This window comes from Talpa occidentalis, unplaced genomic scaffold (genome assembly GCF_014898055.3).
Source record: "Talpa occidentalis isolate TD23 unplaced genomic scaffold, MPIMG_talOcc4v2.1 talOcc4.10, whole genome shotgun sequence".
NCBI classification, from domain to species: domain Eukaryota; kingdom Metazoa; phylum Chordata; class Mammalia; order Eulipotyphla; family Talpidae; genus Talpa; species Talpa occidentalis.
In genome coordinates, this window is record NW_023600993.1 from 104,876,621 (window position 1) to 104,888,238 (window position 11,618).

The following is an 11,618-nucleotide window of genomic DNA, read 5'->3' on the forward strand; positions in this document are numbered from 1 at the left end:
TTGGCGAGGGACGGTGTCTCCTCACAGCCATCTCAGAACTAGTGCCTCGCCCTGGGGAGAAACCGGGCGAGGAGGGGCGACCCGTGAAACGCAGAAGGGAAGTTCAACCAGTAAGTTGCAGGCACAGGAAGCAGCGGCAGACGGGAGCTCTGCGGATGGGTCGGCCAAGTCACCCGTCACGGTGCTGGCCTTCACCTGGCTCCTGAATTGGGCAGTTTGTTTTTTTTTTTTTAAGTTGGGGGGTAATCAGGAAGGCTGCGCACAGGCTGGATATTAGATGTCGGGGACTGTCTGCTTTTCAGGGGTGGTGATGGCATTGTTTTCTGCTCTTTTATACACGTGCCCAGAAATACTCAGGAATGGGGCGTGTCCTTCAGAACCCCGTGGGCAGGGAGGGGTGAGACCAGATGGAAACCACCGTGGCCGCGATGGGGAGGGGAGTGTGTCTGTGCTACCGTCCTCCCTGCTCTTGGGCGTGTTTGATATTTGCCTGTTTCAAGGAGCAAGAAAGGCCACAATCTAGGAAGTGAGAGCAAACACAGGGGTGTCACCTCGAGCCCAAACTTATAAAATCCATAGTTGATGAAGTACTTCAGGGCGCTCAGGAGCCCCTCGTCAAGCTGTGCCCGCGTGACTGAGTCCATGAGGGTGCTGGTGAAGGGCTCCAGCAGCTGCTTCCGGAGCCGGTGCAACCTCTGATGCCGGCTCACGGTCACCTCCAGCGTCATGAGGGCCAAGATGATGAGCTCGGCCTGTGGAGGAGAGCAGACCCGGGTCAGGCCTGCATGCACCGAGCCCACCTCCCAGGGGCTGCCCACTGCAAGCTACCGGATCCCCCTCACACTCTGCCCCTCTTCTTTAATAGAACTGTGGTGTGGATGGTCAAAGCATGGGTGGCCCATGGGTTGGCCCGATTCCGGGTGTGACTGCTGCAGGACCCAGGCTGTCAGAGGGCCAAATAATAGCCCCAACATTTCCTTTCATGTCTCCCTATCCGAGATGCTCTCCACAAATTCCCAGCTATTGATTTTCCAATCGATCAAAGTAGAGAATGCTTCATATAGTTATGACTCTTGACAAGCTGGGAATAAAAAGCCAATCATAATGAGTTCATTTACTTTGCTTGATTACATTACTTTATAACACAATGTGCACCAGCGCACCCTTCCAAGGGCGTCTTCCCTTCTCGGCTGCCAATTCTTAGTAATGCTGCTGGTTAATGCTGAAATCCATCTTGCTACGTGATGGGTAAATTCAGAGGCGTCCGGAGTGGGCCGCTCCTTCCTCTAATACCGTGGCCACGCTGTGGAAACTTCCCGCAGCCGGAAGACTTGATGGATAGAGCAAGGGCCACACAGATTCGGGGATGGGGTTCAAGAGGGTGTTTGTTGATGAGTGATGGAAATGCCGTGGGAGCCTAATTGTTGGTTATAAATATGCTGCATTTTCCATATTGATTATCTGACACCGAGATGAAAAGACTCGCCTTATTAGAGCATATTTAGCCACGAACGTGCCCCGTGCGCTTCGCCGCAGGCCCTGGCGGGAGACTGACTACTTCTTGGGGATGCGGAGCGAGGCCTGTTTGGTGCTGCGGCCGCCCGCGCCTCCCTGGCTCTGTGCAGGTGTGTGGGGCCGGCAGCCCTGTGACCCATAGATTCTCCGTCCTGACCAGCCTCCCCCTGCTGTGCCGTGGCTCCTCTGCACGCTCTCAGCAGGGTAGGAGACGGGACTGAATGGGACTTCTGTTTGAGGCTTCGGGTGGCTGCCTCGTTCCCTTCCATAAGCTTTTGGGGGCTTAGGTCTGGAGTTGCATGGGAACCTACGGAAGCTGACACTTCTTAAAGTATCTTACAGTAAGACCCCAGCCCTGCAGAACGGCCAGGAAATGAATCTGGGGGGCTGCCCAGCGAGCAGAGGGCAGTGCCCACCCCCAAGTGCCACAGAACCTGTTGTTCATCTCCTTGGGTAACTTTTTTTTTTTTAAAGGTGAATTCCGCCCTGTCCTGCCTCCTTAACCGCGTGTGTGGCACGTGACTTTGCACCTCCTTTCTGAGCAAGGGCCTCTGCCTGCCCTCAGCCTCCGGGGCTCCACCCCATGGCCGTTTGCGCTTTGGTGAGAACGAGCTCCAGCAGCGGGGCTACCTCTGTGTGTGTGGCTAAGCGGCATACATGCCCTCTGGGCTTCTCTAAGGAGGGACACATGCCGGGCTCCCGCACACCCCGGCAACCCCCTGTCCACCCACAGCTCCGTGCGCGCCAGACTGGGGGTGGGGACTTTGTTGCCTCTGCATGTCGACCAGTGCCTCCTTTGACTTAGTATTGACCCTGTTGGTTCTAGACTGAGGTCTGGGGACTCAGCTGGCAGGAGTGGGGGTGGCGTGTGAGCCCCGTCCCCCTCTGCGCCTGCTGTCGCTGCCGCTGCACCTGCTCCCATCAAGACGTGATGCGCCCGGCCGAGTGCCCTGAGATGCGCTCTCGCTCTGTTCCTGCCTGTCCTCTGTGGTCTGATCCCGGAAAGTGGGGCCTCCTGCCCCCCATAAAGTATAAGTCTGACGGAAAGAGGACCCCGAGAAATGATCCCCTTCTGATGCCTGGGAAGGGGTGCAGTTCACCCCCTCCCCCCAATTCGCACTCGTACAGGCTAGGCTGGCTTCCACTTGGGCTTCGATTTGGGCTGAGTTGTTTAATTTTCACTTCTGCCTTTAATGTCATCTCTGTCCTGACTCACTCCTGGCTTCCGAGCTGCCCCAGAAACCTCTCTGGGCAAAACGTTCCAAGTGACTGAGCCAGGTTCATTCTTGGTAATAGATGACTTGGCCTCTAAAGCAATTACTTAATATAATGTTCCCCTGGAAGGGAAGGGGGTGCTAAGCTCATTGGGTGCCGGGTGAGTGCCAGGCTTTGTCCAAGGGTCCCCGGCACTCAGATCCTGCAGGCTCTCGAGGCTCTGCCACTGCCTGTCTGCACCCACGGGCCACGCCACTCGCCCTCCTACCTTCAGGCAGGGCAGCACTGCACCGTCGCACTTCCTCAGTCCTCCGAGCCACTCAGCTGGGTCCACCAGCTGCGGGGAGGGGCTCAGCCCCTCAGCAAGCCGGGCCCCTGAGGGCCCGCTGTTTCCTGGCCACACCTTAGAGACAGAAATGACATGTGGGTGGAGGGGGCTTGGTGGTGTGTCTGTCCCACCTGTGAGCCTCGTAAATGATTGGAGCTGCAGGGCTGCCTGGGAAAGGCCCCGGCCCCTGTGCCTCCCTCAGTCTCAGTTTCCTTTCAGTGCCTTGAGTCTTCGCCGCCATGATCCTACCAACTGTCTTCCTCCCCGAGTTAAAACTGGAATGCCTGGTGGGGGTGCTTCCCCTTACCATCGGACCACCCCCGCGGCCCTCAGCAGGCCTCACAGCAGCCCTTGTGGGTGGGCCCTTGTGCCATCAGTCCTGGGCCCCAAGAATTGCCCCAGTCCTCCCACTTCTATGCCTGGCCCTAGCAGAGGTCCTTCCAGAATCCCCTGCAGTTTGGGCCAACAGCCACGTACTGCCCCTTCCCAGCCCCTCCCTGGAGTGTAAGCCTCTGTCCCTATGGACCTTCCCTGGTCCCCAAGGACCTGACCGTCTCCTCCACCCCTTCACAGCGTTCCAGCACCTCCATCCAGGTCTCCCGTTTACCTTCCAGAGTCTGTCCCTCTGGAGCCTCATCTTCAGGGTCTCCCCACGTGCCCTCCCTGCCTGGCACAGAGCAAGGGCCCCATCAGTGTTTGCTGAGTGAATAAGTGGGTGCAATGTGGGTCTTGGAGGCATCCTTCTGGCCTCCCTCCTGGGCCTCAATGGTTTCATCTTAAAAAATGGCAGATTGTCCTGCACAGTCTTTTCCAGACCCATGTGTTTTAATGTCCATTCATCAGCTCTCCTTCCAGAAGACCCCACCAAGGCAGTCACCGGGGAGGCTGAGCCCGTGTCTGCATCTGCCCTGGGATCTCCCTGTAGCTGGGAGAGGCTTCCCCCCACGCAGAGCTCACCTCGGTGCAGTTGGACGAGTAGGAGGCGGGCACGACGGATTTCAGCTGGTACATCATCTTACAGATCACCATCACGCACGCCCACACGGTGCAGAAGTGGGACGCGTAGGGGCGCAGCGTGGAGTAGGGCAGGGCTGCCACCCAGCAGACATAGAACAGGGAGTTCATCAGGGAAACCTGAACGGAGAGTGTGGTGTACGGGCACCACCCGCGTCAGAGGGCGAAGGGAGCCGGACATGCCCACTGTACCTTCAACAGGAGGTCAGCGCAGGGCCTCGGACCCCGCTCACAGTCACCCCAGCGTGCAGGCCCCCGGCCCCTGAAACACTACCTCCTGCAGCGTGAACCAGATGATCACGGGGGACACCAGCTTGACGACATGTATTTCCAGAATGCGCCATAGAAGTACTTGAGTTCCATTAACTATTTCTAGAAGCTTCAGAAAACCAGCGGTCAGCTTGTCTATCACCAAATCCCAATCACGAATTTTCTCGTCTGGGAAGAAGAGAGAGGCTTTAACTGTGGGCCCCCAGCGATTCGGGAGGGTCTGGTTTCTTGTTGAAAACAACATGAAGCCCTGGGTAGTTGAGAGGAAGCCAGAACGTCGAGAAAACTAGGAAGGGGTTGATTTTTCTTTTTAAAAATTGCTGTTTTCCAATAATAGCAAATACTTAGAGCCCATTCCCCGCCCCTCCCCACGCCAAGCCCTCCGCCCCCGTCTGTGCCCCAGGTCCTGTGCCTGCTCTCAGAGCATGGTTCGCCCATGTCTCAAGTGTCTGTTAATATCCTCCCCCTCTAGACCAGGGCTTGGCTCTGTGTCTCCCTAAGGGGCCACAGAGCAAGCATCTTCGACATTGCGGCCACAGGGTATCTGTCGTAAGACTCAAAGCTCCTTCTGCGGCAGGAGGGCAGCAGAGATGTGTGGCTTTACCTCCAAAACCACAGGGAGTGCTGGCCTTGTCCCAGGCCAGTTGCAGGCCTCTGCTCCCATGGGTGAATTTCTTGAAAGGAGAGACACTGATGGTCTGTCTCTTGTTAGTACTGAGCGCTGTGCCCAGCAGTGCCCAGCAGCGCCCAGCAGAGGAGGCGGGTGAATCAAACCCAATCTAACTGCCCCAGAGGAGGCAAAGTGTCCCCAACGTCCGGGCGGTGTCTAATGTGCCCTTGGCATCTGAGAAAGATGACAATTTGCTCAAATGAAAGAAACTAGAGTGTATTAAGCCCTCGTGGTGTGCCTAGGCACCCTGCGTTTCTTTCGGTCCCAACCACAAGCTGAATCAAACGCACACCACAGGTTTCCCAAGAGAGCAAAGCAGGCCGAGGGACTGCTGTTACTTTCAGCTTGTGAAGTAGGTTTTTCTTGAAAATGCAAGGGCCGCCATCAGCTCAGCTGCTATCAGAATTAAACTCTGAGTTCACAGGCCCGACAAATGTGGTCTGGCTCCCCGCTGGCCTGGAAATAAAGCAGGACTGAAGGCAGGCCGCACCCCTGGGACGGCGGGCTGGCCTCGAGGGCTGGCCCCGGAGGTGAACTGCGAGAGAGCTTGCTGGGACTGTGGAGGCAGCTCAGCCACCTGGATGGATTTCCTTTTCCTAGTGAATCAGCTGCCGGAAGGCCCAGGATTCTTGGTGGCGCCTGCACGCGGCCCCAGCCTGCGAGGGGCAGGGGACAGCGGCGCCTCTCACCTGCTGGCACGCTTCCCTCCGGCGCCTCGTCCTCCACCACCGGCGTCTCGTCTCCCTGCGCGGGCCTGTCTGCTCTGTCCACAGAGTCCTCACCTGCCTTTTCCCCGCTGGGTCCTGCGCTAAAAACCAAAGGCAGAGTGTGGCGGGCAGCACGCGGCGGGGGCGGGCTTGGTCGGAGCCTGAGAGCGAACTAGGCCGCGTGCGAGGACAGACGGCCATAGACGGGACCCCGGACCCCGGACCCCGGCGGCACGGCCCGCCGGCCCGTCTCCTACACGCTTGGAATCAGTTACGCTTTTCGCACGTTCTTGGGGCCCCACAGGCCCCAGCAATCCAGCGGGAAGAACACATTCTCCTTCCTGTTTACTTCTTACCTCTTCCGAAGTTTACGAAGCGTGACCTTAAGCCTGAAACAGAAGGGGAGAGAGAGAGAAAGCCCCTCTCCTGTTTACAAAAGCCTTCATTTTCTACCGGATTTAGTTCAACATCAGTCTCTCAAATTGATTTTTAATAGTTTTCCCATCTACTGTATTGGCTGGACAACGCCTGCACGTAGTCAGTCACCGAGAAGGTCGAGCGGGTGCGCGTGAAGCAGCTGGTGCCCACCGCGTATGCCCCACCGCTCCCAGCGTCGCGGTGTCCTTGGGGGGCTGGCTTTTAGGGGAGTGCCTACATGGTCTCCTCAGACAGATGGCGGCTGCTCTGCCCACGGCTTGGGCTCTGCCCTGACGCTTACTCCATGTCTGTGTATGCAGTGCCGCCGGGGTGGGGGGGGTGGGTGGGGGGTGGCTAGGGGCAGACCCTGATTTGTCTGACCAGCCCCCAGTGCCCTCACCCGGGGCTGGAGTTTTGTAAAGAATGAGATTAACACTTGAATGCACAGGACCAGGCACCTGAGCGAGCGTAGGTGGAGCTGGCGCCCCCAACGCAGGGCGAGGCCCCAAGGAGAGGCCCCGGCAGGAGGATTTACAGCAGAGGAGAGACTCACATGTCTGACAGCAGCCGCACATGGGTTTCCACCGTGTTGCTGGGGGATACAGATCACAGGGCACTTAGTTGGAGATGCAGTGGGGGCTGGTGCGCCTATTATGTTACCATGGCAACTGGGCCCCAAACCTTGTCTGCCGCGCTGGAAACCTTCCCCCTCATCCCGCTTCTATGAGCTGACCTGATGGGGCCCTGCTGGCCTCAACACAGAACATTCCCCCCAGGTTTTCTCCTGGCTCTGCAGCAGGGACCTCTTTGGTTTGACATATTTCTGAGCATGTTACTGGGGCAGTGAGTGGGGGGAGAGCCCCTGCATGGGTGTGGAGACCCCCCTCCTGAGAGCACTCACGTCCACCTGGGTTCCCACAAAGCTGAGTAAAAACCAAAAAACAAACCACACAATGTGACCCAAAAAAAAGTAATATTTTACAATCCCTGAAAAAAGAATTAAGCTGTGGTATTGGCGTGCTTTTTCATAGAACGTGCTGGAATGTGGAATGATGGCACAGTTTGATCTGGAAAACAGAGTTGGGCCTTAGGAAGACCGCAGCCTCTGGGTTAATTTTTCTTAGTAAGAAAATGAGCTGCTCTGGCAGGCCACCACCTTTCAGAAGAATTCTGCGAAATATGCCTACTGAGGAGTGACTCGGTCTAAAGATGAGGAAACCTTTAAAAGCAGGTTTTGCAGTCAGTGTCTGGATGCAGGGAGCACAGAATGGTGAAGTGCAGGCGATGGGCGGTGCAGGCGATCCTGCAGGCAGAGCCTGCAGACGCTGCACGTGGCTGGTGCCTGACTCCCCCAGCAAAAATACCAAAGGGCCGCTCAGCCCCTTGGCAGCTGGAGGCCCCTGGTGGGAAAGGAAGGCCCCTTCCTGTGCGTGGGCCCTGCAAAGACACAGGCTCCAACTCTCCCCACCAACTCGGGTGGACATTCAGCCAACAGGAAGTCCATCTGATTCCCACGCCTGAGCTGAGCCTCTCTTCCAGGTCTACCAGCAGCCTCTCCGGATGCCAGCAGTCAGCTGTACCTGTCAGCCAAGTCCTTCCACCTCTCGGGGCTGTTAAGGAGACTGGTGGTCCTCAGGAAGTCCTCATTGAAGTAGTGTAGCTGAAGGATGCAGGCCAGCAGGAAGGTCGCGGGCAGCAGGATCTTAGCAAACAGCTCCACCGTGTCAAACCGTTCCAGGCCCACGTCTCGGAGCCTGGAAGAGGTTGGGGGAGCCCTGAAGGCCTGGGCACACAGGCTCCCATCTTGAGGGGCCCTGTGGTGTGGGTGTGGCTGTGTGGGGCCTCAGGTCTTCCTCGCTCAGCGTGCTTGTGGGTTGAAGAAGCCCTGGCATTTGGGACGTGTGCTCTTGGCCTAAGCTCACACTGGCAGCTGAAGTCGAGGGGGCTGTGACCCAGAGGTGGGGGTGAGGACACCCTGGGATTTCACGTGCCTAGACTCGGGGTTCTGACAAAGCCAGAGTCTGGATGGGTCCCTCTGCCCTGGACTCGGGCTCTGACCTGGAGGCCTTAGAACTGACAGAGGCCTCTCCCTCGGCCCTGAGGAGCTGGGAGTGTTGCAGAGGTGCCCACATAGCATGGAACCATCTAGAAGAGCTGCTTTCTCTCACATGCACCAGAGGCCTGAAGCAGCACCCTGCAGGGTGTCCTAAGCAGCTACTTTGGCAAACCCAGGCCATGGTGAGTAACTGCTGTCTCCTCTGCAAGTCTCCTCTGGGAAGCCAGGGCTGCTTTCCACGTGATAGCACATCTGCTCTGACCCCAGGAGCCCTGAATCCTGGCAGAATCGGGGCCTTTGGTAAATCTCCCTGCACCTGCATGCACACCCACCCACCAGCTCCAGAAGCCAGCTCTTACCCCTCTTCACTGAGCCCCAGGGTTTGGTTGAAAAATCCAGCAACAATTTGAAACTGGTAAGTGTAGATAGCGACGAGGACCACCATTGAGTAAGAGACCATGGCCATCCAGAAGAACTTCAGGATCCTTCTCCATGAGTCATAGTGCATCTGCAATTCAGACACGTCCCTGGTGAGACGCACTGCAGCCATTGGAGAAACAGCAGCGACTACAAGTAAAAGGGCCAGGGGAGAATTTGGAAGGAAGAGCTCCTTGTGCAAAATTGCTTTTTCCAACAGAAATCCTTGCTGGCCAGCACCCAAGCTCATTCTTCTGGAAGGGTCTAAGACAGTTTTTATGTGACACCAGAGTGAAGCCAGAGTCTGTGTTAGCTGGGTTGCTGCAGAAAAGCAAAGTTCAGGGCCTGGCAGTCACTGCCTGGGGCGCCTGGAGCCCCTGGCTTGGGAGTCGAGTCTGTTTATTGACCCATTTGGGTGGTATTGGAAATCAATCTCCCCCTCCATCTCTTTTGCGCACACTTCCTCCACGCGTGGGGCTGTGACTCTGGCGATGGGCAGGGAAGGTGGAGACACCTGGTGAGGACTGGGCTGTGTACCTATTGGTCAGTGCGAATGGGCCCTGGTGGCGGCCTCCAGGCCTCCACAGTCCCTCAGGCTGCGAGAGGCCCCCTGGAAGGCAGGAGGGTGGAGGAGCATGGCAGCCTGCCTGCGCATCAGCCCGCCACCCCCACCCGTGCACACAAGCTGCTTAGGTCTGTTTTTCCAGGCCCCGTGTGCTGCGTACTGGGATGCAAGTGCTAAGGGCGTCAGGCTGGGGAGGGCCTGAAGGCTGAAGTCACCAGGCTTGGACCTCGCCGTCTCTCTGGTCTGATGTGGGGGGTGGCGTGCCCTTTGAAATTGAACCGAGACTCCTGGCTTGGCTCCATATTACCTAACCCGCGGCCCCTGGGCTCTTCCCCACCCTCCGCGGGCTTTTTTTCCTCCCTCCCTCCCTGTGGCTGCTCTGGTCCAGAAATACGTGTCCACCCTGCCTGCGTGTGTGCTGGGACTCTGGGACTCGGGTCAGATGCTAGGCTGCAGGACTGCAGCAGTGACCCGTGGGAGCAGCGCGCTCCCCTACGCAGAGACAGCGCTGGTGGAGGCACCACCGGACCCCAGGCCTGGATGGGGCCTCACGTCCAAACGCGAGTGGCAGGGCCGGCAGGGCGGGGATAGGGGTGCGGGAGGAGGCAGCGCAGGCGTGGATTTTGGGTTCACCTGGTACAAGGCCACCCAGGACAGAAAGAGGAAGATGTAGATGATCTTGTACACCGCCACCTTGCCGTCGAAGCTGACGACGAAAAACATGGTTGCACAGATGAAGATCCAGTACTTGACCAGGAGACCCTTGAGGAAGGAGCCCAGGAGACCTGCCAGGGCACTGCTGGGTGCTGCAGGGAGGCAGGGAGGGCAGTCAGAGCGCCGGGTTTGGCTCTCTGCTCCCCGGCTCCTCCCAGATCCTGAACACAGTGCCAGTCAGAGAGGCTCAGAGATGTACAGGCTTGAAAGGGGACGCGCCCTGGCCCCTCCGGGCGCACTCCTCAGCCCTCTGAGTGGCGGGTGTCCTTGGACCCCACCTTGAGCGTCCGGAGGCCGCCTGGACTCCTGGCACCACCTGTGTGACCTTCGAGAGCTATGTGGGGAGGGAGGCACTTGAAGGCAAACCTGGAACATGGGCCCTGGGGCTCTCTGCCTCCCCCTGAGAACTGGGGTTGCTGGGAGAAAGGGGTGGCTTGAAAATATGCTCGTAAATATCCGTGAGGCTCCCGGAGCAGGAGGCCGGTCACCTAGGGCCCTCACCACTGGCTTCCTCGACCTCTTCCTGCGGCGCCTCTTCCTTCGGCGCCTCTTCCTTCACCTCTGTCAGCATCTGCCTCTCCAGGACCTGCTGCCGCAGCAGCAGCCAAAACAAAAACGCATAGAGACTCTGCAGTGGAAAACAAGCGATGACCTCACTGCCTCTCTGCAGCCTCCCGCGCTCACGACTCTCCGTCCTGACTCCGGGGCTGCGGGGCTGGGGGGGTGGGGGGGGGGCGGGTAGGCGTCCGTTTCGTGCAGTGGCTCGGGGGAAGGGGCACTGGGAGGGGGCCGGGCAGCGGTGCACCTGGCTCGCCTCACCCACGCCATGCCCTAGGGAACCCGAGGACATAGGTGTGGGGTGTCATGCTGCCCTCATCTAGCAGAGGAGGAATCTGAAGCCCGCCCCAGGACACAGAAGAGCTGCGACCCTGCCTTGATCCCCAGGTGAAGACTTGGCTGGGGGTAGATCTTGAGGTCCAGGTCGGCCAGGAGCCACTCGGGGACACCTGGGAACAGCTCCTCTGAGGACAGGCGGAGCCCCACGATGAAGTTGAGAAGGACCAGGACGTTGGCGTAGCCCACCAGGCAGGGTGCGCTCTTCATGGCCAGGCGCCGGTGGTCTCGGGCCATCCAGATGGCGCAGGCCCAGAGCAGCAGGACCAGGCCCAGCCAGCTGACATGGGTGATGCTCCACACCTGTGGCGAGGCGAGCCTCCTAGGGCGGCCTCTTCAGATCCCCCCCATTTCCCTGCCAGGAGCCGTCGCCCCGTATTAAGGGCAGGTGAACAGGCCCCCAAAGGGCGCGCTCTCATTTGGCCCCTCTAAGTCCCTTTGGATTTAAAGACGAGTAAAAGGTATCTTGGCCAAAGCCAGAGCTCCATTCTGCGCGGGAGCTGTGGCTCGGCGGTCCCGGCCCCGTCCTCTGGCGTCCGGCCTCAGCGCTAGCCCAGGGCGGGAGGCCCGCACGGGTGAGGGCCCCTCCCCCCAGGCCCTCCGCGAGGTCACTCCAGCCGCCCTCCTGCCCTCAGCCTCTGCTCCGCACCCCCTGCTCGGGGGAGTTTTCATCATGGGTGCCAAGGGTGCCCCCCTTTGAGCTGCCGTTGCCAGTGCTGGGGCCAAAGACGCCCTTTCTCCTAAAACGCAGGCTGAGCTGTCCTAGAGACCGCGTGGCCAGGTGAGGCAGGCGGGCTGTGTCCGCGCCCCACCGGGGCGGCAGTGACGTCCGGAGT

At 58.8% G+C, this 11,618-nt stretch overlaps 1 protein-coding gene across 1 annotated transcript in view; it reads right to left on the reverse strand.

Annotated features, from left to right (window-relative positions):
- The window catches only part of LOC119237703 (piezo-type mechanosensitive ion channel component 2-like), a 54,707-nt gene extending 43,991 nt beyond the window's left edge, over positions 1-10,716 (reverse strand). Inside the window, exons 1-12 of the mRNA XM_037501652.2 lie at positions 10,708-10,716; positions 10,390-10,516; positions 9,808-9,980; positions 8,552-8,700; positions 7,717-7,890; positions 6,690-6,728; positions 6,076-6,108; positions 5,702-5,820; positions 4,347-4,510; positions 4,016-4,192; positions 2,999-3,133; positions 552-752 (exon numbers count right to left, since the gene is read on the reverse strand). Coding sequence (XP_037357549.2) covers positions 552-752; positions 2,999-3,133; positions 4,016-4,192; positions 4,347-4,510; positions 5,702-5,820; positions 6,076-6,108; positions 6,690-6,728; positions 7,717-7,890; positions 8,552-8,700; positions 9,808-9,980; positions 10,390-10,516; positions 10,708-10,716 — 1,500 coding nt within the window. The remainder of the gene's footprint in view (positions 1-551; positions 753-2,998; positions 3,134-4,015; positions 4,193-4,346; positions 4,511-5,701; positions 5,821-6,075; positions 6,109-6,689; positions 6,729-7,716; positions 7,891-8,551; positions 8,701-9,807; positions 9,981-10,389; positions 10,517-10,707) is intronic.
- Between the last annotated feature and the right edge of the window lie 902 nt (positions 10,717-11,618).